This window comes from Amblyraja radiata, chromosome 3, assembly GCF_010909765.2.
Source record: "Amblyraja radiata isolate CabotCenter1 chromosome 3, sAmbRad1.1.pri, whole genome shotgun sequence".
NCBI classification, from domain to species: Eukaryota; Metazoa; Chordata; class Chondrichthyes; order Rajiformes; family Rajidae; genus Amblyraja; species Amblyraja radiata.
In genome coordinates, this window is record NC_045958.1 from 41,693,919 (window position 1) to 41,719,052 (window position 25,134).

General features: G+C 41.9%; 1 protein-coding gene across 4 annotated transcripts in view; it reads left to right on the forward strand.

Moving 5' to 3' along the window:
• The first annotated feature begins 9,981 nt into the window (after window positions 1–9,981).
• The window catches only part of dapk1 (death associated protein kinase 1), a 198,366-nt gene continuing 183,213 nt past the window's right edge, over window positions 9,982–25,134 (forward strand). Inside the window, exons 1-2 of one of the 4 annotated variants that reach the window (XM_033017683.1) lie at window positions 9,982–10,375; window positions 11,366–11,540. In XM_033017683.1, coding sequence (XP_032873574.1) covers window positions 11,479–11,540 — 62 coding nt within the window. In that variant the 5' untranslated portion in view covers window positions 9,982–10,375; window positions 11,366–11,478. Of the gene's footprint in view, window positions 10,505–10,871; window positions 10,981–11,365; window positions 11,541–25,134 lie in introns of those variants that run through there. The other 3 variants (XM_033017684.1, XM_033017685.1, XM_033017687.1) reach the window with 3 other exon arrangements.

The following is a 25,134-nucleotide window of genomic DNA, read 5'->3' on the forward strand; positions in this document are numbered from 1 at the left end:
CCTTGGGTTCCCTGTGATCCAACATGTAAAGCTTGCACATAGTCCAGGTTTACAGTTTCACTAGGCTGGAACCTTATAATTTTCATCCTACTATAGCTTGTAAATGGACACTAGTAAATGATTGATATGTCAGCATGTAAATGACTGCCTCATATAATTACAGTTGCAAACTCCGGTAACCAATCTAAACCTCAAGCACTTATTTGCTGACAAACTTCAGAATTCCTGTGCAACCCTCTACTTTAGATGATTTAAATCTTTGATAAATTTACACAAGGCAAGTGTAAATACTAAGCAGATAACAGCTGCAGGAAGCACTAACATTTGGCAAAGGCAATGATAAAGCAAATTGTTTTTTCTGCAGTTAGTCGTGATAGTGGAAGTTGTATTATATTAAGTAACCAACACAGTTTTAAATAACTCTTTACAGGCACCTTTAGCCTGTGCTCCACAGCAAAAAAGCAGTGAGAGGTGGCGAGTGGAGGTGAAACAGTCTCTTGCAAAACCCAGGTAGGTGGAGAGGGAGGGTGAACTCCCTATTCAGTGTTGGGTGACTTAGAACTCATGAACATTGTATTCTCTAATTTTAGGTAACTACATAACCCCCCCCCTCTCCCTTATTTCCCCCTATATAACCTCCTCTTCTCCCCCCCCCCCCCCCCCCCCCCCCCCCAATCTAGACTCTTTCTTCCCTGAATTATTTCTTCCATTTCCATTACAGGGCCTTAGTGAGACCACACCTGGAGTATTGTGTGAAGTTTTGGTCTCCAAATTTGAGGAAGGACATTCTTGCTATTGAATGAATTAATAAGTTTATTGGCCAAGTATTCACATACAAGGAATTTGCCTTGGTGCTCCGCCCACAAATGACAACATGACATACAGTGACAGTGAAGAATGATACATAAAACATTAAACATTAATAATAAAACATTATTGATTAAACATTGAGCAATAGGAGGCTACAGATTTTTGCCTGCCTGTAGAGGTCTGCATCCCTGCTCCTGTAGGCCTCCTCTTTAGACTGTCAGAGCTGTCTGAGCTCTGCAGTAAACCAGGGCTTGTTGTTGTTGAACCACGTCCGGGTCCTAGTTGGAATGCAACTGTCCTCACAAAAGCTGACATATGATGTGGCCCTTGTGGCTAGATGTGGTCCTTGTGGCTAGAGGGACCAGGGGGTATGGAGAGAAGGCAGGTACGGATACTGAGTTGGATGATCAGCCATGATCATATTGAATGGCGATGCAGGCTCGAAGGGCCGAATGGCCTACTCCTGCACCTATTTTCTATGTTTCTATGTTTCTATGATGATACGGTGTCTGTATACTCATCGAGGCTTGTGATTGCATCCCAGAACACATTCCAATCCGTGCAGTCAAAGCAGGATTGTAGGTTCTCAATGCCCTCTCTTGTCCAGAGTGCAGCATAGGTTCACAAGGTTAATTTCCGGGATGGCGGGACTGTCATATGTTGATAGAACGGAGTAGCTGGGCTTATATACTCTGGAATTTAGAGGGATGAAAGGGTATCATTGAAACATTTAAGATTATTAAGGGTTTGGACACGGTAGACGCAGGAAACATGTTCCCGATGTTGGGGGAGTCCAGAACCAGGGGCCACAGTTTACAAATTAGGGGTAAGCAATTTAGAACGGAGATGAGGAAATACTTTTTCACACAGACGGTTGTGAATCTGTGGAATTCTCTGGCTCATAAGGCAGTGGAGGCCAATTCTCTGTATGCTTTCAAGAGAGAGTTGGATAGAGCTCTTAAAGATAGCGGAGTCAGGGAATATGGGGAAAAGGCAGGAACGGGGTACTGATTGTGGATGATCAGCCATGATCACAATGAATGGTGGTGCTGGCTCAAAGGGCCGAATAGCCTACTCCTGCACCTATTGTCTATTGTCTACGATCCTTCCCCTAGATCCACAAATTTGCACTTTTCAATCCTTTTGTCTCACGCCTGTCTTTTCATCACTGGCCTTTGTCCAACCATCTGCCTACCTGAAAACCCTGCTCATTTGTGTTGCCCTATTACCTGCTAGGCTTTGGCCTGCCCCTCTTCTCTTCCAGCTTTCTTTCCACCCCCCCCCCCTCCCCTCCCCCAATCAGATGTCACAGCTGAAGTGTCCCAACCCAATATGTCACCTATCCATGCTCTCCAGAAATACTGCCTGATTAGCAGAATTTCACCAGCACTTTGTGGCTTCTGAGAGTATTTTCCACTCTTTCTCTCAATTTGCCAATGCATGATGGATGCCGCATATACTGATGTTAATTGTGGGCAGGACAGAGATATAATGTGTTATCTCTACCTCCATGATCAAATGATGTGGACATCACTGTCAATTGATGTGGAAATCACCAGCAAAAGAGCAATGCCAATCATTAGTGAAATCATGTTGCCATATTAGTTAGATTATTAGTCTCTTTTTTCATTGTTACTCATATTAGTTTGATGTTCGGGTGAGGTATAAACTGGGTGGGGATGGGGTGTTCATGTATTTTCAACCTCTGACTATAGCTGAGCTGCAACAATAAGCCTGCAACCACCAGCGCTTCCGCTCGAGGCAAGGGTGAACTGCAGGGAGAAGCCTGAGACCGACACGGCTCCTCCTTGAAGACCTAGACTGAGCTGCCGAGCAAAGCCCGAGATCGCCATTGCTACCCGCACATGTTCCCCGATGACAAGGGACAGCAACCCCACGTGGTCCTGGACTTACTTGACATTTGTCACTGTAAATAAAATATATCACGTGAATTCATCTTACTGCGAGTGTCAGTGTGATCACTGCCGATCCTGGCGTCAATCGCAACGCCACAATTTGTATCCTAAAAATAATGAATGAAACATTAAAATGCAGAAATCCAGAATATTACATTACTGCAGTTGCTATAAATACTATGACGTTTTTATACAAAGAACACCACAGAAGAAAAATACTTTGGAAACAATTATCCAGCCTTTGGACCATTTTTCATGAAAACCTGTGTGAATGATAGAATGAACTATAGGTAAGGAACCAAAAACATATTTAAGGATCAGAGAATCTTGTTTACACTACATATTTGGCAAGCAAATAGACTCCTGTCTATTTCACATACCGAACAAACCCAGTTAATTTTGTCATACCAGGATGAGCCTCAGGGTAGGACCAATTCAAGATCAACATGTTACAAAATGCTAGTGTAACTGAGTGGGTCAGTTAGTATCTCTGAAGAAAATTGAAAGGCAACATTTCATATCTGGACCCTTCTTCAATTATTTGAGGTCAGGATCATGGATAGGCAACCCGAGTTGCCACCTATCCATGTTCTCCAGAGATGCTGCCTGACCGCTGAGTTACTCCAACACCGTGTCTTTTCTTATATACCACCATCTGCAGTTTTTTGTGTCATTATAATACAATGTCTTGGCAGATTTATCATGATGCAACTATTTATCCAGATTACACAACATAATTTGTTTCTCCACTTTATAACATGAGCAATTTCTCAATTTTTAAATGTTCTCATATATCATTCTTCAGAACTTCATTATCATGCGTTACCTATTGCACATTGTCATGCAAATCATGATCATAGCTAACAAATCCACCAGTCCAATGCCTGAAGGTCCTTGTTCATCAGTCAATGAAAGTAAGCATGCAGGTACAGCAGGCAGTGAAGAAAGCAAATGGCATGTTGGCCTTCATAACAACAGGAGTTGAGTATAGGAGCAACAAAGTCCTTCTGCAGTTGTACAGGGCCCTAGTGAGACCACACCTGGAGTATTGTGTGCAGTATTGGTCCCCTAATTTGAAGAAAGATATTCTTGCTATTGAGGGAGTAGGTTTACAAGGTTAATTCCCGGAATGGCGGGACTGTCATGTGCTGAGAGAATGGAGCGGCTGGGCTTGTATACTCTGGAATTTAGAAGGATGAGAGGGACTCTTATTGAAACATATAAGATTATTAAGGGTTTGGACATGCTAGTAGCAGGAAACATGTTCCCGATGTTCGGGGAGTCCAGAACCAGGGGCTACAGTTTAAGAATAAGGGGTGAGCCATTTAGAACGGAGATGAGGAAACACTTTTTCACACAGAGAGTTGTGAGTCTGTGGAATTCTCTGCCTCAGAGGACGGTGGAGGCCGGTTCTCCGGATACTTTCAAGAGAGAGCTCGATAGGACTCTTAAACATAGTGGAGTCAGGGGATATGGGGAGAAGGCAGGAATTTGCGAGACAATTCGCGACTTCGAACGCCCTCAACGCCGACAACGTGACTGATCGCACGAACGGGACAAAACAATGATACTTACAATGATGATACAATTTATTTGTTGTCATTTGAACCTCATTGAGGTTCAAACGAAATTTGGTTTCTGCAGTCATACAAACAAGTAGAAGAACCAAGACACAACACAATTTACACAAACATCCATCACAGCGAATCTCCTCCTCGCTGTGATGGAAGGCAAAGTCTTATCTCTCCCCATTCTCCGCCCGATGTCAGAGTCAAAGCCCCCGGCGGGCGATGGTAAGTAAGTCCCGCAGCCGGGCGATGCAAGGCCACGCTCCGGGTCTTGGTGTTGGAGCCCCAAGGGTAAACAAAGGGTAAGTCATTTATTTTACAAATAATCTTGCTTCTTGGGATGGCTTTAATCTAATTTTACGTTGCGAAAATGTGATTTGGGCCCCATACGAACCAGCAGTGTTTTTCCTGTCGATATGGGGTTCAAGTTCTCTGCAAATGCAACGTTCCAATCGATCGCGTTCCAGAAGCAAGATGATTAAAATGCCCATTTGTTTTGGACAATCATGTCATAAGCCATCTAAATTGTCTATATTTTGTGTTATTCTCTCTCCAAGATAAATTGTTTTTAAACTAAATACTCACAACAGTTTGAGTCACATGTATTGTGCAAAAAACAATAATTTTGATTCATGACAGTGAGATTTAAAAATCATGTTATATTGTGAATTCTTGTGTGAATGGGATTAGTTTGTTATTTGGATACTTAAGGCTATTTAAAAAATATATCCTTTTCTTAAGAAATTGAATCGACAGGACATTCTTAATGGGAAAGTAGTGGGCAGAAAGGCATGTCATGTGTGGTTTGAAGAGCAAAAACTTGTAGTTTACAATGCCAAAATTGAAAAGTTGAGAAAAAACAAGGTGTACAGAGTTGCTTATTGGTTACAATCTGAGGAGTATGATGATGCTACTGATTATGATATGCCAATGTACCAGTTAGCAACTGATCTTCTCCATAAAGACTTGGTCTATTGCTAGAAATAGTAATTTATTTACCTATCTGTTACGGACCTACAGCATATAATACAATAATATTAAAGTTCTGATCTTGAGAATATCACATTTTTGAATTTTCAAGGCAGTCTGGGTGTTTATTACTATTTCCTTCACAACGATCAATTTTGTAATTAACTACAATTAGGTAATTAACTAATTATATGCTTTAATTTCAGGTCATCCAAGTAAGATGTTTTATATTTGTTTCAGAATGCTTCAATCTATAATAACTGAAAATTTCATTCAGTTCTCTTAATTTTTAAGAAAGTTATGGACTTTTGACTGTCCTCGATCACAGCTTTTGTGTTGTCAATGGAAAAGCAATAGGGAACAAGATGCTAATTTCCGAGTATGAAAATGGCCAATACTTTTTATAATACTGAAGATATGAAAGTGAATTAGGTATCAAATTAAACTTCTTTTAATGCTTTATCCGATGGGATAAATTGCAGACTTGATTTTTTAAATCTCAAAATGTTGTAACAATGCTAATTAATGGACACATGGTCTACTAGAAAGAGTGATCCTCAGTCTCCTGTAGACTTAAGAGTAATAGACAACCTTGGCAAGCTCCTCAAAGCACTGAAGAAATATCACCAATGCTACTTCTGCAAAATCCTCCAAATCCATTGTTGGGTGTAGCAAATCACCATCAGCATCCTCTTCCAACCTCTTCCTAGCTGCAAGGTTCTGACTACACTCCAAAGTATTGTGCTCATACCTGTCACCAGACTTTCAAAGCAAGCGCTGAACTCTGTCGTAGGATGGGATTCTCCAAGGAAAATATTTCAAGGATATGCTCCTGGAGGCAGTGTAATATCTCCATTAACTCGAGGAAGTCCCTGGATCATGATCACTCAGAAGGAGAAAGAGAATCTGAGTTGGAACTGAGAAACCCGAGATCATAAATAACCCACAAACGGCTTCAAAGAGCAGCACCTACTGCACCTGTGGCAGAGTTTGTGGATCTCTCTTAGATTCTTCATTCTCCTCAGAATCCACAGAACTACAATGGAAGTACGGGTGTCAGAGGTTTTGGGGAGAAGGCAGGAGAATGGGGTTAGGAGGGCGAGATAGATCAGCCATGATTGAATGGCAAAGTAGGCTTGATGGGCCGAACAGCCTAATTATACTCCTATCACTTATGAAGTTATGAATGAAGTAAGAAACAAAGTCCTGGAGTAACTCAGCAGGTCGGGCAACATCTCTGGAGAAGATAGATAGATCAGGTTTCAGTTCAGGCTGAAAAAGGGTCCCAACCTGAAACATATCCTGTCCATGTTCTCCAGAGATGCTGCCAAATCTGTTGAGTTACTTTTTTTAAATCTTTTTTTGCAGTTCTTGTGAGTCTAGAGTAGAAGTAAGTTATCCTTGACCCCAAAGGGACTGCCCACAGGGTGAATGGGTTCATCACAACATACTTTAAAGCTATTGTAAAGGATTTTAAGTTTAAAAATCTAACTGGTGAACTAAATATAACCATTGTATGCTAATGAATAAATGGAAATAAATGTAACTATGGAGACAGAGAGTACTGCCAATAACTCACAAATCAAACCCCTGATTATCGGCCAAGTTTTAATGGTTTGGGACAGTGTAATATTCTTGTCCAGATCTCCTGCAGTGGGAGTCTGGCAGTGTACAATTTTCGCATCTATATTTTGGATGCGAATAATGTTATCCAAGATTAATCACATGCGAGAAATTAAACAAAGTTAAACAAAATAGGGAGAAGGCAGGAAATGAGGTTAGGAGGGAGAAATGGATCAGTCATGATTGAATAACGGATAGGCTTGATGGGCCGAATGGCCTAATTCTTCTCCTATCACATGACCTTATAACCTTATGAAAACTTTTATATTTTTCCATCAAAAATCAACTAACATGTACTTGTGGCAGGATTACAGGGTGAGGTCAAGGGCATATCTTCATGGCCAGAAGTCAACACATACTGAAAATGTGAGCATTGATCTACATTTACACCTTTAATGATCCATAGAATTGTTCATAACACGGATGCTCAAAAGCTTCTCCATGGTGGCGTGCCTCGAGAATGCAAGAATGTACTAGGCTACAAGTGACTAGTTTTCAATTTCAATTAAAAACTTTATAATTGAAAGAAAGAGAATCAGAAAGGAGAGATGAATTTGGATACATAAAGCGGATTTTTAACACTATCTTACATTATTTTTTAAGATTATCAGGACAAAGGCATTGTCATTAATGTTTCTTCTTTTATGCTGACAAATCTTAGTTGATCTCCAGAAATTATGGCTCATCTTTCAGACATCTGGGTCATGCTCACTCCAGAATTTGAATATCCAACATTGGCTGACATTTCACTACAGTACCGAGTGGGTTCTGCAATGTTGGAGGTGTAATCTTAGAAAGAAACAATAAACTAAAGCCCCTGTCCTCACCCTCTGGCTTTTTTAGAACAGATTCAGATTGTTATTTTTAGAGTCTTACAACTTAGCAACCATATTATACTTAAGAAATACTTAATTGGCTGTGACACGTAGAATGTCCTCTGTGTGTGAATACTCCATGTACATACATTTGTGTACTTTGAGCATGCTAGTGTTAATTGCTTACATACCAGATGCCAACAGTAAATTCGGTAACTTCGATAACTCACCATATTTGACTGTCCTTTCATTGACGTTTTAAATAAATGCTAATCTAAATTGGTTGCTTATATTTTGTGAGATATTCCACTTCTGAACTAGAAAAGAGAGTTACTTTATGTCTTATGAAATAGGGGAATTGGAGCAACCACTAGGGGCAATGACTGCCCATAGAATCTCCAGCAAATCCAAACACAGCCTTTATTCTTCATGATTATGCTTCCGTTATCAGATCTCAATTCTCAATTCATTGGAAACAACATGCATAACTTTGCACGTCATGAAATCGTTGAATGGGACTGCAGAAAAGGAGATGATTTCACCCATTTGTATTTGTGCCAGATATTTGAAACAGCTATATAATTATCTCCGTCCTCTTGTTCTTTTGGCATCAACCTAAAATGTAATTATTTGATTCACTTTTTACATTTGCAATACCCGTCACCTGGCACCACAGTCTTATCTGAAAAAGATAGGAAGAATATGAGCAAAACATCCAGAATCTCCACCCTTATGAATGAATGTGTTTCATTATCATATCAACCTGGTGTAGGGGGGACTGCCGCGATGGAGGCGGAGAGGGGGAGAACAAAGGGGACTTTGACCGCCCTTTATGAATGACTATTTACATACCTTGGGTATGCAAGCAAAGAATGTCTTGTCATATGGGACAATAAAGTATTCATTCATTCATTCATTCATTCATTCATTCAATGCTTACCCAGTCATAACAACTCGCTGTGTAAAATATATTCTCCATATACAGTCATACAGTGTGGAAATAGGCCCTTCAGCCCAACTTGCCCACACTGCCAACATGCCTCATCTACACTACTCACCTGCCTGTATTTGGCAAATATCCCTCTAAACCTGTCCTACCCATGTACCTATCTAAATGTTTCTTAAACGTTGCGATAGTACCTGCCTCAACTATCTCACCCGGCAGCTCGTTCCATACACCTACCACCCTTTGCATGAAACAGTTCCTCAGGATCCTATTAAATCTTTTCACCCTCACCTCAAACCAATGGCCTCTGGTTCTCAAATCCCCCACTCTGGGCAAGAGACTCGGTGCGTCTACCCGGTCTATTCTTTTCATGATTTTGTACAACTCGAATGTTTCGTGCCCTACTGAAGTTCTGACATATGAAAATTGCAGATCTGATAATATCACACGACTACTTCAATATGGATCATAGGAGTAGCTGACCCTGAGCTTTGAAAACTCCCAAGTAATCCATCACTTCCCATGTTTCACGCCTGTTGGATGCGCATGGGGACTCTGGCTTCCCTTTCTTCTGGATTTTGTAAATTAGTAATAAAAAAACATTTGTTTTCTGCAACTTATTTTCCCTCATGCAACTTCGAATCAATTTTTTGCCATTTATCCTACAATTTTGGTAGAGTCTTGCTCACATTGCCTCACGGCCTTGTGCTAATTATCTCCTTTTGTCATGGATAACATCGTGCATCCCCACCATTCCCAGATTTAAAATTTGCAGTCCTAGGAAAACAGAACATTGGAATTATCCCTACACCCAGCCATGGGTAGTGTATGCTGGATACAAGGAGTAAACAAGGGTCAAGGGGGCCAAACTGTCATGTAACTATGGACAAGGTGTGAAACTATCTTAACTAAATGAAAGAGAGAAAAGGAAAACATAATATGCAATCTGCCAGATACCTATTATTGAAATTTGATTTGTTTTTAATCATTACAATCCTTAAAGTGTGGACTACTGTGTTCAGAGGTAAACTCCAAAGGTAAGTCATGAGGCTGGCACATTTCACTGTCAAAAAAACACTGTACTTTGCATCAAGTTTACATATTGTCTCCACTAAGAGTAACATTTAGCAGAGGGGCTGAGGCAGTGATGGTAATTCAAGTGTGCCTACTGTGTGCTGATATTAACTCTTTAAAATAGTTATTTGAAATTGGATTAAGGGCCGGTCATTTAGTGGGTCAGGCAGTACCTGTGGCTGGACAACCGCAATTAATGTTTATCTTTGACCTGAGACATTAACTTTGCTTCTCTTTCCAGAGATGCTGCCTGATCCGCTAAATGTCACCAACATTTTCCGATTGTATTATTACTAATGTAACATTGTCATTCGGAACTTGTTCCTTAAAATTATAAGGACTTAAGAGTCAAGTGTCAGAATCCTGCCTCAAAGAACAATTTGCTCCGCTTTCTGCAAGTGTACGATTTACAATGGATTTGATCATCTTTGCTACAGGCTAACTCGAAGACAACACCCCTATGCTGTGAAGCAAAGGCAGGAACAGGAGAAATAAACGACACTGCAAGGAAATATCCCATCTTGTGGAAAGAAACGTGCAGACGCCAGTGCGAGAGGGAAGTAGCGAGCTCTTTGCTGTAACTTCCATTCCGCCTCTGGCACCTCGGGAGAACACACCTTATTTCCCAGCGGTTGCAAATTTGCAGAAGGAGCAGTAAGTTGAAGGAAACGGGTGGCCTGGTAATCGGGGAGTCGCTTTATGCACGGAAAATAACCACAAAGCCGGGTGTGGGAGCTGGATATTTTCCCCAGGCGCCAGAGAGCGAGTAGTGACTGAGTGGCAGTGAGTATGCAGCTGGTGGCTGTCATAGGCTGGGCCGCCGCTCTGGGCTCGGGGACCCGGGGCAGCTGACGCCGGCCTCCGGGCCGCTTCCTCACGAAGTGCCGGCGCCGGGTTGCAGCCGAGCACAGCTGCAAACTCCTCGCTCTGTCTCTCTCCCTCTCCCTCTCCCTCTCCCTCTCTCTGCTGTTCAGCTCGGGGTGGTTGGCGCGTTACATTTCTTCGCTCACGGTGCAAATGGTCCACCGGGAGTGGGCTGGTATTTCCTCTTCTTACTCCCTGGGTTGCTTGGGGTTGGAGGCCGAAGCTGGCGCCGAGCATACGGCGGGGACGGATCCTTCAGCAAAACATCTCGGACCTCTGCTCGCGGGACTCTCGTGTTGTAAGGTTTTAATTGACCAAGTGCGAGGTGTCTATGCTTTAAAATTCGGATTGGTTTCATATAAAATTTGTACAGGGAAGCGAATGGTTGCTGGTTGGTAAACAATTCGAGCCCTTTTATATATTTTTTCATGGTTATATTTCCATGTCCCCGCCGTTGTGTGTCCACAGCCCCGTGTAGCTGGCCAGTATTGACGAGTTCACGCTAGTCAGTTCCATTTCAAAGATATGGGTGTCGCTGGCTTTATGTGAGGGCAACAATGGATGTGATTTTAAATATATTTTTGTTTCTTTTATTATATTAATACAATTGTCTGGTTTTGCATTGTGAGGAATAATGCTGATTGCTTTATTGTCGTATGTCGTGTAGCTGAATCGTAAGAAATTCATTTGTTTTAAATGTCGAGAAACGCCCATGGTGTTCATTTTTATTTCTTAAAAAAAGCGGTTTTGTGCATAAGTATAATTTTAACTTTTCCACAGGCAGAATGCATTTAAAACTGCGGGCGCAAGCGAGGAAGGCTCTTCCTGCTGGATGCTGAAATTGGTCACCTTTACACGGCCGGGTGTACGCCGGGATGCAGTAGCCAGCTACCATGACCGTTTTTAACCAAGCAAATGTGGAAGATTATTACCAGATCGGTGAAGACCTGGGCAGGTGAGTGTTTAGGAGACCGAGTGTTCCGATAAGGATCTTGTGAGTGCGGCGGGAACAAGGGATGAGAAGCTTTCTATTTACCGCGTGTTCTGACAGGTAAATGTTGCATGTGCAGGAGGTGGAGAATTGTGCTTGGTTTAATTTCATCTACCCTCCACCACCCAACTTCACTTGCAGCTATGCTTGTGGAAGCCAGATGCATATTTTTCAAGTTAATTGTCAATAAATCTGCCTCTCAGAATGTGCTATGTGTTGCCTTAAATGGAAGATGTCAACGGTTTCAGAGTAGGCAAACGAGGTGTCTTGTATATGGTTTATGTCTTTAATCCTCATTCAGTTCATTTATTGTTCTTTTATCTTTTATCCAGTGGGAATGATAATGTTCACTGTGGTCTAAATTGTTTGCAATTACGTTTCTCTGGGAAGGAGCCAGCTAACCTTGAATATAGTAAACATTTGTGGAAGATTATATAAATTTGAGAACTGTATTAGCATTTGGAAGCTTTATGGCATTGGGCCATATCTTGGTTACCAAGGAACTATTAACAAACTCAAAATTAGTAGTGCAAGCATGTGCTGTAACCCGTTAATTTGCACTTGTGGTGCAGTTTCATTGTTCACATGTTGTTGTTAAATATGAAATTGTCAAGGGATTCAGTGGTTTGAAATGGACAATAGTTGTAACCTGTTACATACATAAGAAAATGTCTTGTATAGTAGGGCGAAGCTCGAATTGCATTATTTTTAAAATATCTGCACACTTGATGGTATCATATTTTAAACAGAAAGCTGGAGTTTGTTAAAATATTGTTGTATTTATTTTATACATCATAAGCTACTTGGACAAATATAAAATATTACTTTGGAATGTGTGTCATTCTCCATAGGTTTGAATTTGTGATGATATAGCTAAAGTCATTTTAACTCGTAGGCTGTGATTAGAAAAAACCTGTGTAAAATACAATAATCAGTCATTTTGAGGAGATCAGTATTCCATATATCTTATTGGACAGCAATGTTTTCTTGCACTGTACGCAATTGCTTAAAATTACAATCTGTTGAAATGATTGAAATTGCAAAACTAATGCATTATAGCTATTTTCTTTAAAACAAAATGTAACCATTGTTATATTCCCGATGGTCTGACGATCAGAATCGATTAAATCATAAGAATTGTTAGGACACAGAAGGCACATATTTGCCCTACAATGTCAGTGACAACTCTTGTAGAGCAATCCAGGTATTCCTATTTCCCAACACTTCTCCTCCACAGATCCAGAGATTGTTTTTCCTCTGGACTGTCAATTCCCTTTTGAAAGGCATGATTAACTTTGTTTTTACTATTCTTTTAGACTGTGAGATGCAGATTATAACTGGTGCATAAAAGTTGTTCTTGCATGCCCGTGCTTTTTTTTTTACCATTGCGTGAACATGCCCTTTAATCTATGAACTATGTGTGTAAATGATAGCTTCACTGTATTTATCCACGTGATATGTTTATTGCCTTGATGTCTCTTAAAGTGACCTTTCATATCTGAGTTTACAATGAATTGTCACATCAGACATTAACATGAAATTAATTTTAACTTAAAATCGGTGCACGATGTTACTGCAGGGCACTGGTATCGAGTTCCTCATTGATCCATGTTCTTGAAGGTAGTTACAGAATTAAGGGTAAGGCCTTCATGTTTAGAAGTGAGGGTTGTTTATACTTCCTGGGAATAAAACAGTTGAGACCTGGAATGGGTCTCTCCCTTCTTCCTTGGCCAAGAAAGATTTAGTAAAGGTACAGCACAAAACATAAACTAATGTGTAAATATTGCAAATTTTGGGAAGTTTGAAATGAAAATGTCAGAAAATCCTTGTGTGCAGAAATCAGGAGAAACTGGAAGACAAAAGGGGCATAGTGCAATAAATGGTAATACAGTGACGTGCAATAACGGAACAGCGGTCTAGAGCTAGTAAAGTGAGAGAAATTGAGTCATCTCAAATTAACAAAGAAAATAGTGATTGCTGGATATCTCTTTTTTTTTTAATGCTGAACATGTAAAATAGCAGAATGACATTTTGTTTGTAAGGTTGCTTTATGTTTAAAGAGAAGTTGAGTTGTTTTTTCACTACTTTGTGTTGAACTATATTACGTTGAATATGAGGCAGAACTCGAAATGAACATGGGAACAAGATTGAGAATTTGAATGACAGGTGATTTGAAATTTTGGAGTCCTGCTTCTAGACTGATTATAGGTGTTCTGCAAAGCTGTTGTTCAATCTGTCTCCCAACTCGGAGGAGTGAATATGGTATACAAGATGCAAGTAAATTGCAGCTTCATCTGGAAACAGTGCGTTGGTGACATGAAAGTAAAATAAAACTATTGTAAAATAAATTGGAAATGTTGAGTCTGAAATTTTGAAAAAAAACAAAATCCTTAAATGTATGGAAGAGCAGAAATCAGGAGAGATAGGAAGACGGAAGGTACAATAGTGCAAGTAAAAAATGGTAATATAATTACAGGCAAGGGAACAGAAGCCTAGAATTGGTAGAAGTGGCAGAAGCGGAAGGTAGAGGTCTTTAAGTAACAGCTGTTTATGTGTGATTTTATGCTTGTATTATTTGAATCTTGACATTTTTGTTCTTCCTGTGCCAAAATACTTTATTTCACTTCCCCTCTGCATAAAATAACGCATTGCAGATCTAGACATATAACCGGGTACAGAATGGAAACTTCTTTATTTTAGTCTTTGTTTTGGGCCATGTTGGAGGGTTGTGCCTGTTGATTGATTTATGTCCTTGCATGTGGGACTCTTTCAAAGGCTAAAGTGGGAAAGATTAAATAGGCTGAGAGAAAAATTTGTCATATTGGAGACAATTTTTTTTTTAATGGACGAAGAACTTGCATAAAAGGATGACCCTTAATTCTGAAAAGTAGGCTAATGATTGGTTGGTTCTGCGGTCGAGGAAGAAACGGAGGGCTTAATTCTGAAAGAATGGTTTTAGGACAGACAAACTTTTTTAATGAATTAAGTTGAACTATGCCTGATAATTATGCTTCTGTCTACCTTTATTTTTTTGAGGAAGCCATTATATTTCCTCTACTTCCCTCCATTGTCCCTGTTCTAATGATGTCACTTTCATTAATACCTCTGATAAGTCTTTTTACGTAACCAATGTTTTCTTTTGCCATAATTGACAGGACATTTCCTCCACTTCTTCTTCCCCCCTGGTTCACATCTCTTATCTGTTTGAGATTATCCTTCACATTTTTCATTTTAAGGAGGACTTTAAAGATTTTGAGCAGGGAATTGATGTCTGATTTTCCAGATCCTGCATGAAGATGTATTTGTGATTGGAAGGGTATTGGATGGGTGAAATATAGATTGCAAGAACATTTACGCAATGTCCTTTCTCTATTAGCTACAGAGCTAGGCGTAAGATGTGAAAGACTTATACTTGGGAGTTTTATGTTCATCTTTCTGGGATGCAGTGTTTAAATACAGTTTGTTTATGTCAGTCTCCTATTTTCACACACATGATAGTTTTTCATTTCAATGGTCAATTGAACTGCAAAAGCATACTCGTTAAAAATAAGATTGAAATCCAAACTCATTGCTTATTTTGACATTGTATGATACAAATCAATGTTTGTTTGAAAGGCTAGCTCATTTTATCATTTAATGAAAGTAGTTATGGGCATACATTAAAGCTCATTTAGTCTTGAATAACTGTTTAGTGAAATCAGATGGTGTAACATTGCTGTGACCTCCGAGCTCTTCTGACCTCTTGCCTGTGAAGTTGCCAAGTAATAATCTGTCTCGAAGCTCAAATTATATCTCGGTATGTATTGCTAATTAGTTTCACTGATTTCTCTGAACAGAATCTTGCTCTTGTTACAAGCCAAGAAACATCACAATATATTGGAATTAGTCTTTTCCCCCCCCCCCTAAATTGGATTCTCATCGAACACTAGTTTGTCCACCAATCCGACATGTACCTTCACTTTCAGGTTTTAGGCCACTATTCTGGCCATTTAACACTATTCTGGCCCTGTCAGTCCTCATCGTGTAAATGTAACATTTATGGCACTAAATTAATAGTTGAAGTCTCTGGTTCTTGCTCAATATTCATTCATTAACCAACATCACTAAACAAGATCTTATATGATCAATTAGCTCCATTATTGTTGATAGAATCTTACAGTGAGTAGATTGGCTGCTACATTTCCTGTATCATCACATCATTGACTACATTTCAAAAGACAATTAATTGACAATGATAACATTTAATTTTTGAAACTGCAAGTTCATTTTTTTCTTTTGCTATTTAATTGTGCATAGTATTGAGTTAAATTTTTTTCTCTGGTACTACGTTTTTATGAGCTCAAGAATCCAAGGAGAAGTGTTCTGTTTTTGCAGGTTATGTAACTGAAAATGAGAAAACTCAGTGTAGGATTTCCATCGCGAGGTTAATCCCCAGGATGGCGGGACTGTCATATGAGGAAAGATTGGAAAGACTGGGCTTGTATTCACTGGCATTTAGAAGGATGAGAGGGAGTCTTATAGAAAGGTATAGAATTATAAAAGTACTGGACAAGCTAGATGCAGGAAAAATGTTCCCAATGTTGGGGGAGTCCAGAACAAGGGGCCACAGTCGAAGAATAGAGGAGAGGCAATTTAAAACTGAGATGAGGAAAAATGTTTTCACCCAGAGAGTTGTGAATTTGTGGAATTCTCTGCCACAGAAGGCAGTAAAGGCCAATTCACTGGATACATTTAAAAGAGTTAGATAAAGCTCTAGGGGCTAGCAGAATCAAGGGATATGGGAAGAAGGCAGGCACGGATTACTGATTGTGGATGATCAGTCATGATCACAATGAATGGCGGTGCATGCTTGAAGGGCCAAATGGCCTCCTCCTGCACCTATTTTCTATGTTTCTATCTCCCACATAATTGTGTGTAAATTAACTGACACATTTACTATATGGCTGAACGGTACATTTCCTTATTTTGGTGTAAGACTCTGTGAGAAGGAACATGAAAAGCTGTTGTCTTGTCCTTGAGGACGCATGTCACCACTCCAGTTCTGAAGTGACTGAGGCTAGTGTGGGAAAGTCCTTTACGGGTTTTGCCATGAGTGGGGCACGCGGTGCTTGACCTGGAGAGCGGGTAGGCTGTTTTGGCGATGGTGTGTTCCTATTACCATTCCTTCTTGGCTTATGTGTGCTCTTGACACCTAGACTCGAGATTCTTGGTGCTATCCCAAATGCTCCCTTTCCACATTGAGCAATTGGTCGGGAATTCCCAGGAACTGGTGATAATGTGGCATTTTTCAAGGACATCCTTGAATCTTTTCCTCTGGCTTCCTGGCAATTTATTTATGCGATAGCGTTTGGAATGGAATATTTCTTTCTGAAGTCTGATATCAGGCATAAGAATGGCATAGTCTGTCCGCTAGCACTAACTGAGTGTTTGTAGAGTCTTGATGCTGGTGATGTTGACTTCAGAAGGCTCTCATTTAACTTTTTTTCTCTGTTTCCAGCCGGGCAACCTAGGCAGCTTTTTAGGTTGCCAAATGAGTTTAGGTGGTCATTTAAGACGGCTTGCATGACACGTGCGATAATGTGCTCAGACGAAGTGCGTAGTTATCAGTCGGAATTATGCTCAATGAAGCATTCACATATTATTTATGCTTCAAATAAAGTCACAAACTAAACATATTCACCAATCAAGACTTGATATATACCACAATGACATGCAGCAAAATTATAATACAGTATATACAGTATCTGTATAAACAGTGGACAAGCAAATAAAGATGTTCCCAAACCGGAAACCCTGGATGAACAAGGAGGTTCAGGATCTGCTAAGGGCACGCAACAACGCCTTTAAATCCAGGGACACTTCTGCTTACAGTGCGGCCAGGTCGAACCTGAACAGAGGCATAAAAAAGGCCAAAGTCATCCACAGGCAAAGGGTAGAAGACCACTTCAATACCGCGGACACCAGAAGCATGTGGCAGGGTGTCAGGGACATCACTGACTACAAGAGCAGCCCCGCCTGCCCCCACGGTGATATCACGCTGGCCAACGAACTAAACACCTTCTTTGCCCGGTTCGATACTGGCAACACCACCAGGTGTGGAATAACCCCGGCCATAGCGGAGGGACAGGCCTTAACACTGAGCACTCAGGAGGTACAGTGCGCTCTGCGTAGGATCAATCCACGCAAGGCTGCAGGCCCGGATGGAGTCCAGGGAAGAGTATTAAAGGACTGTGCTGGACAGCTGGCGGAGGTATTCACGAGAATCTTCAATCTATCTCTATCTCTGGCAATGGTCCGCAAGTGCCTGAAAACAGCCACCATAGTGCCGGTGCCGAAAAAGTCCAAAATCACCAACCTCAACGACTACCGGCCGGTTGCCCTGACTCCAATCCCCATGAAGTGCTTCGAAAGGCTGGTCCTCTCCCATATTAAATCCAGCATCCCTGCCTCACTGGACTCCCATCAATTTGCATACAGGGCAAATAGATCGACAGAGGATGCCATCTCTCTGGCCCTTCACACTGTCCTGACTCACCTGGACAGACAGGGCACGTATGTGAGGATGCTCTTCATTGACTATAGCTCTGCATTCAATACGGTCATCCCCACCAAGCTCACCACCAAACTCCAACAGCTAGGCCTCAGCTCACCGATATGCGCTTGGATCCTGAACTTTCTCACGGAGCGACTGCAGGCAGTGAGACTGGGCCCGCACCTGTCCTCCACCATCACCCTGAGCACCGGCACACCATAGGGTTGTGTACTAAGCCCCATGCTCTACTCCCTCTTCACTCACGACTGTGTCCCTGCATTCGACACCAACACCATCGTGAAGTTTGCAGACGACACAACAGTGATTGGGCTGATCACCAACGGTGATGAAACAAACTACAGAGCGGAGGTGCAGAACCTGGCGGACTGGTGCGCCAATAACAACTTGGCACTAAACACCTCCGAGACCAAGGAGCTGATTATTGACTTCAGGAGGTCCCATTCTGGAGAATACGCCCCAATCTCCATTTACGGGGAAAGTGTGGAGAGAGTGTCCAGCTTTAAGTTTCTGGGCACTCACATTTCAGAAGACCTCACATGGTCCACAAACAAGACTGGTCTGCCCCAACAGCTGCTGACAACGTTCTACCGCTGCACCACAGAGAGCATACTAACGTATGGCATCTCTGTGTGGTATCTCAGCTGCACGGAGGCGGAGAGGAGAGCTCTTCAGCGCGTCGTCAACAGAGCGCAGCGGATCATCGGGACAGAGCTACCAGCCTTGGAGGGCATCTACCACACGCGGTGCCTCAGGAAGGCCCTCAGCATCCATAAGGACTCATCACACCCCTACCACGGTCTGTTTCAACTACTTCCCTCCGGCAGACGTTACAAGGCCTTCTACGCCCGAACCTCTAGACTCAGAACAGTTTTATCCCAAGAGCTATAGCGGCTCTGAACCGGCCCTAATGAGTGCCCCCCCACCCACTCCATTTGGACAGTCTCCCTCAGATGGTCACGTCAATCAATTCAGCTTGCTTATTTATGTATTGTATTTATTTACCTTTCTTGTACATCAGTGGAGCTGCACACTAAATCTCGTTGCACTGACGTGTAATGACAATAAAAGATATATTATTATTATTATTATTATTATCTCAACTCTTTTTACATGTTGCAATGAATGCAATTTATATTATTTATTTCCACTTCAAAACAAAAATGTGGTTAGATTATTCAGCATATAATCAACCTCAGTGAGACCAAGCGCAGGCTTGGCGATCGCTTTGCACAACACCGCCACTCAGTTCGTAATAACCAACCTAATCTCCAGGTGACTCAGCAATTCAACTCTCCCTCCCATTCCGAATTCTGTCCTGGGCCTCCTCCATGGCCAGAGTGAGGCCCACCGTAAATTGGAGGAGCAGCACCTTATATTTCGCTTGGGCAGTTTACACCCCTGCGGTATGAACATTGACCTCCAATATCAGGTAGCCCCTGCTTTCTCCTCCCCTTCCCAGCTCTTCCTCAGCCCACTGTCTCCGCAGGGCTGCCACCTCTCACTCATTGAGCGTGAGACTCACGCATTTGACGAAATTCTCACGCTCTCACGCTGATGACAGAAGTTCCCACGCTTTTAAAAAAACCATATATATAAATAAATAGATCCACGCTCATCAATGAGAATAGTTGGCGGGTTCCCCGTAAAGACCGAGCAATTGGTTTAAGCCCATCGTACACTATTTAAAATGTAGACAAAAATGCTGGAGAAACTCAGCGGGTGAGGCAGCGTCTATGTCCGAGTTTGACTGAATGTGACGAATAAAACTGATTGTATTGTATTGTTGACTCTTCTTCAGACTCTAGCATTTTTCCAGCATTTGTGTCTATAGATGCTGCCTCACCCGCATTCACATTACCTTGCAGATGGTGTCTTAGGTAAGACACGCCCCCCCCCCCCCCCCCCCCCCCCCTTGCAATTTCTCCCTTGCTCCCTTGCAATTTCTCACTCTCAATGCTGAACATGTAAAATAGCAGAATTACATTTTGTTTGTAAGGTTGCTTTATGTTTAAAGAGAAGTTGAGTTGTTTTTTCACTACTTTGTGTTGAACTATATTACGTTGAATATGAGGCAGAACTCGAAATGAACATGGGAACAAGATTGAGAATTTGAATGACAGGTGATTTGAAATTTTGGAGTCCTGCTTCTAGACTGAATATAGGTGTTCTGCAAAGCTGTTGTTCAATCTGTCTCCCAACTCGGAGGAGTGAATATGGTATACAAGATGCAAGTAAATTGCAGCTTCAGCTGGAAACAGTGCGTTGGTGACATGAAAGTAACATAAAACTATTGTAAAATAAATTGCAAATGTTGAGTCTGAAATTTTGAAAAAAACAAAATCCTTAAATGTATGGAAGAGCAGAAATCAGCAGAGATAGGAAGACGGAAGGTACAATAGTGCAAGTAAAAAATGGTAATATAATTACAGGCAAGGGAACAGAAGCCTAGAATTGGTAGAAGTGGCAGATTGCAATTTCTCACTCTCAATTCTCACCCAATGTTGGCAGCCCTGTCTCTGCCTCTTTCTTTCTTCTTCCCACCCCCACCCTCACATCAGTCTGAAGAAGGGTCTCGACCCGAAATGTCGCCTATTTCCTTCGCTCCATAGATGCTGCCTCACCCGCTGAGTTTCTCTAGCATTTTTGTATACTCATTCGCACAAGTTCTGTTATTCCACTTTCCTCACTCACTCCCTACACATTAGGGGCAATTTTACAGAGACAAGTTAACCTACAAAGTCAATGCGTCTTTGGGATGTGGGAGGAAACCCACACGCTTGCAGGGAGAATGTACACAGACAGTGCCCGAGGACAGGATCGAACACAGATCTTTGGTATGTGAGGCAGCAAGTCCACCAGCTGCGCCACTGTATTTTGTTTTCCAACACGCAAAATGTTATACATTGATAACTTGTGTCTACATACCATAGACCATATATATACACAATAAATAAACAGATAAAGTGCAATAGGCTGTTATTTTTCAGAGTTTGGTGGTGGAGGGTCCACTCCAGTTCAAATTCCATTTGTAATATTTTTGGAGGACCAGGAAACCAAGAAGCAAGAGTTACTGCAGGGAGTTACTCCAGCTCCAGGGAGTGATTCTGCGTTGGTTTTCAGCAGTCGCAGCGAGGCGGCGACCGGACAGCAATGGCAGCCAGATCTCCCACAATGCATAGGGAGGGAGAAAGTGCCTGGCGCAGACCAGTTGCTGTGACAGTGCGCATGTGCAGGGCGACCGATGATATGCTGGCCGTGGTTGTGCGCATGTGCAGGCCGTGGTTGTGCGCATGTGCAAGGCGGCTGGTCGTGCCAGCGGATGAGGAGCGGGCGGAGAGCGGAGAACCGGCAGCCCGGCACGGATACAGATGACGGGCGGAGACGGAGAGTGACAGAGAGAGAAAGAGATAGAGAGGGGGGCCCCACTCAGAGTTGAACGATAGGTGTCCCGGGTGCTTGCAAAGCCGTGCAAAATGGCACGGCGTTTAGGTTGCCCAGCAGGACTAGGTGGCCATTGGCACCCTGGCAACCGTTAATTTAGAGCCCTGGATCTTTCTGGATTTTGTAGAGTCGGCATTAATAGTACCTCTCTAGTGCTTTGTGATGCCTGCTCTAGGTTGTCTAAATCTCAAGCATCTAGGGTCTTTGCCCACTAGACCATGTCTTCAATCTCGTCTTGATCTTCAATCGTCATTTCAGATGACCAAATGGTATAGTGTTGCACTGAGGGGGGTGTTGCATTTATTATGTTACCCAACATATGGGATGTGCACCATAGCTTCAGAGTCTTGTGCAGACTTTTATTGGCAGGAGGTGATCTTGTGTGGCAGGGGCAAGCTGGTTTTGTAAATGTTGAGTGTAAGACTCGTCCTCTCATATACTTTGGTGAAGAAGTTGACGATGGCTTGGAACTCTGCTTCCAAATGCATGTGTTCCCGAGCATTGTCTGCACGCAGCCACTCAATGACTCAGGTTGGGGTGACCTTGGTTCTGAGTTCAGGCAATGTACGTTGACCTGTTTTCCATTAGTATTATAGATTAGTTACACTCCATTGGGCATCTTGTACCTTGTGACTGGAAGTATTTTTTAACCATTGAATTACATTACCTGTTTCAAGAGACTTCAGCAGAGAGCTGTCAGACATTATCGCCTAACTATCTTCCATTATGGTATCAGTGGAATATTTTTCCTGAAAGTTGTGAGAGGAAACAAATGAGCATGTTTAGGAAGAGGAAACGGATGAGTGCATTTAGGGAGAGCGACTGTTTTTTTTTTTAACCACCTCTTGCTTCTGCTACTCATCTTTGGTCAGGCTATTTTCACTTACTGGTAACTATATTGACTTTATTTTCAGTCTGGTGGCTAAAATGGCAGAGAATATTGATTAAAATCAGGAAATAAAACAGATTCTGAAGATGTGCAACTGATCAGGCAGCATCTGTGGACACAGAATCAGTTATGTTTTGAGTTGATTCTCCAAAGATTCTGCCTGAGTTCCTGGCCAGTTCCCCCACTTTCTGTTTTAATTCAGATTTACAGCTTCTGCATATTTCCGTTGTGAATTAAAACTGGGATTTTCTTGTGTAGGAAGGAACTGCAGATGATGGTTTATACAGAAGATAGACACAAAGTGCTGGAGTAACTCAGTGGGTCAGGCAGCATCTCTCGAGAAAAGTGATGCTAGTCAGAACCAAATCGTGTTCCAACCAAAATATCACCCATCCCTTTTCTCCAGATATGCAGCCCCGGCCTGCTGTGTTACTCCAGCATTTTGTGTCTATCTTCTGATTAAACCAGCATCTGAACAATATCTCTACTATTCACTTCAACCATTCTATTTTGTATAGTAAGCATGTATGTACAGCAGGCAGTGAAGAAAGCGAATGGCATGTCGGCCTTTATAACAAGAGGAATCGAGTATTGGAGCAAAGAGGTCCTTCTGCAGTTGTTCAAAGCCCTAGTGCGACCACACCTGGAGTATTGTGTGCAGTTTTGATCCCCTAATTTGAGGAAGGACATTCTTGCTATTGAGGGAGTGCAGCGTAGGTTTCCAAGGTTAATTTCAGGGATGGCGGGACTGTCATATGCTGAGAGACTGGAGCAGCTGGGCTTGTACACTCTGGAGTTTAGAAGGATGAGAGGGCATCTCATTGAAACATAAAAGTTTGTTAAGGGTTTGGACACGTTGGAGGCAGGAAACATGTTCCCGATGTTGGGGGAGTCCAGAACCAGGGGCCACAGTTTAAGAATAAGGAGTAAGCAATTTAGAACGGAGGAAACACTTTTTCTCACAGAGAGTGGTGAGTCTGGAATTCTCTGCCTCGGAGGGCGGTGGAGGCAGGTTCTCTGGATGCTTTCAAGAGAGAGCTAGATAGGGCTCTTAAAAATAGCAGAGTCGGGGGATATAGGGAGAAGGCAGGAACGGGGTACTGATTGGGGATGATCAGCCATGATCACATTGAATGGCGGTGCTGGCTCGAAGGGCCGAATGGCCTGCTCCTGCACTTATTGTCTATTGTATAGAGTTCCATATTTTCATGGCTCTAGGTAAAGAGGTTTCTTCAAAGTTTGTAATAGGATTTCTTATTTCGAAAGCCCCTCATGTCCTTTTCCTCATGAGAAAACATTTTCTCCATGTACAATCCATCAACAAAATCTCATAATTTTATCAAAATCTATTAGGTCATCACTCTTAATCTTTTCTCAAGAGAAAATTGGCATGTACCTAAAGTTCATGAAAGTGTTGGGGCTGTCCCACTTGGGCGACCTAATTGGCCAGTTTAGGAGCGTTTAGGGAAAAATATCACGTTGAAGACCTCCTTCGTCTATGCTGAAAGACTAGCTTAGACTGGCTACAACTAACTTCGGGAAAATTGGACACCGAATAGTGGAGAGTGAAGACGACCTCCTTCGATCTCCCTTCGACTATGATGAAGACTATCTACGACTACCTTCGACTACCCTCGATTACCTACGACTAACATTCCGACCTACTTCGACTAAACCTACGAGTAAAAAAGTATCGATTTTTTCCATGGTGACCTTTTTTTACTCGCGGGCATTTTTTATCATATACGCCGTGACCTAGCTGAGGCCTTGAGTACACGGGGACTACTCTCGAGCATGAAGGAGAGTTACAAAGACCTCTTATGACCTCGTGTCGACCATGCTGCGAGTATGAGTCGAGGGCAAACTCGCCAGAACTCGCGGATTAGGCCGCCCAAGTGGGACAGCCCCTTTAGGTAAAGTGAGGTATGGCTGGTGTTCCTAAAACCAAGGGTCCCAGTCCCCAAACAAGTGGTTAGTTATTCAAGGCTGAGCTGAGAAGAATTTTATACAGCCAGATGGTGATCAGTATTTGAAATTCTTTGGAAAAGGGGATGTGGTGGCTCATTCTCTGACTTTATTAAGATAGAGTACAATAGATTTTGATTATTCTGGAAACAAAGGGATAAGAGATCAGTCAAGCCTGAGGCAAAAGATAAGCCATAAATGTATTGAATCGCAGTGCACACGAGGGGCCAAGAACCCCAAGTTTACTTATGCTTTTTATGCTCACAGCGCATCTTAGTTATTGTAAAAATAATCTGATTAAGGAACATATTGAGGATGTTGTTAACAAATGCCAATTCCATTTCAGATAAAGAGGTCTCCAATTTATAACATAGCTTTTACTCAATTAAAAATAAAATTGCTGGAAGCATGTAGGACAACATCTACATGTAGAAGAGAGAAAATAAATAGTTCCATTGACCTAAAGGATTGAGCATATTTCTTTCTCTGCAAGTGCTGCCTAACCTGTTGGATAGTTCTACCATTTCCTGTTTTGATTCCAGATTTCCTGCAATGTAAAAGTAATAAATTTGGACCTTGCGTGCAAGTTTATTATGAGTGTCAGCATGTAGAAATTATCTTGCTTGCATGCCCAAATTATTTTCAGTGCCGATGTTGGGAAAACATTTCTGTAAATCAAATGCCATCATTTTAAAATATTAGTCGTCTGA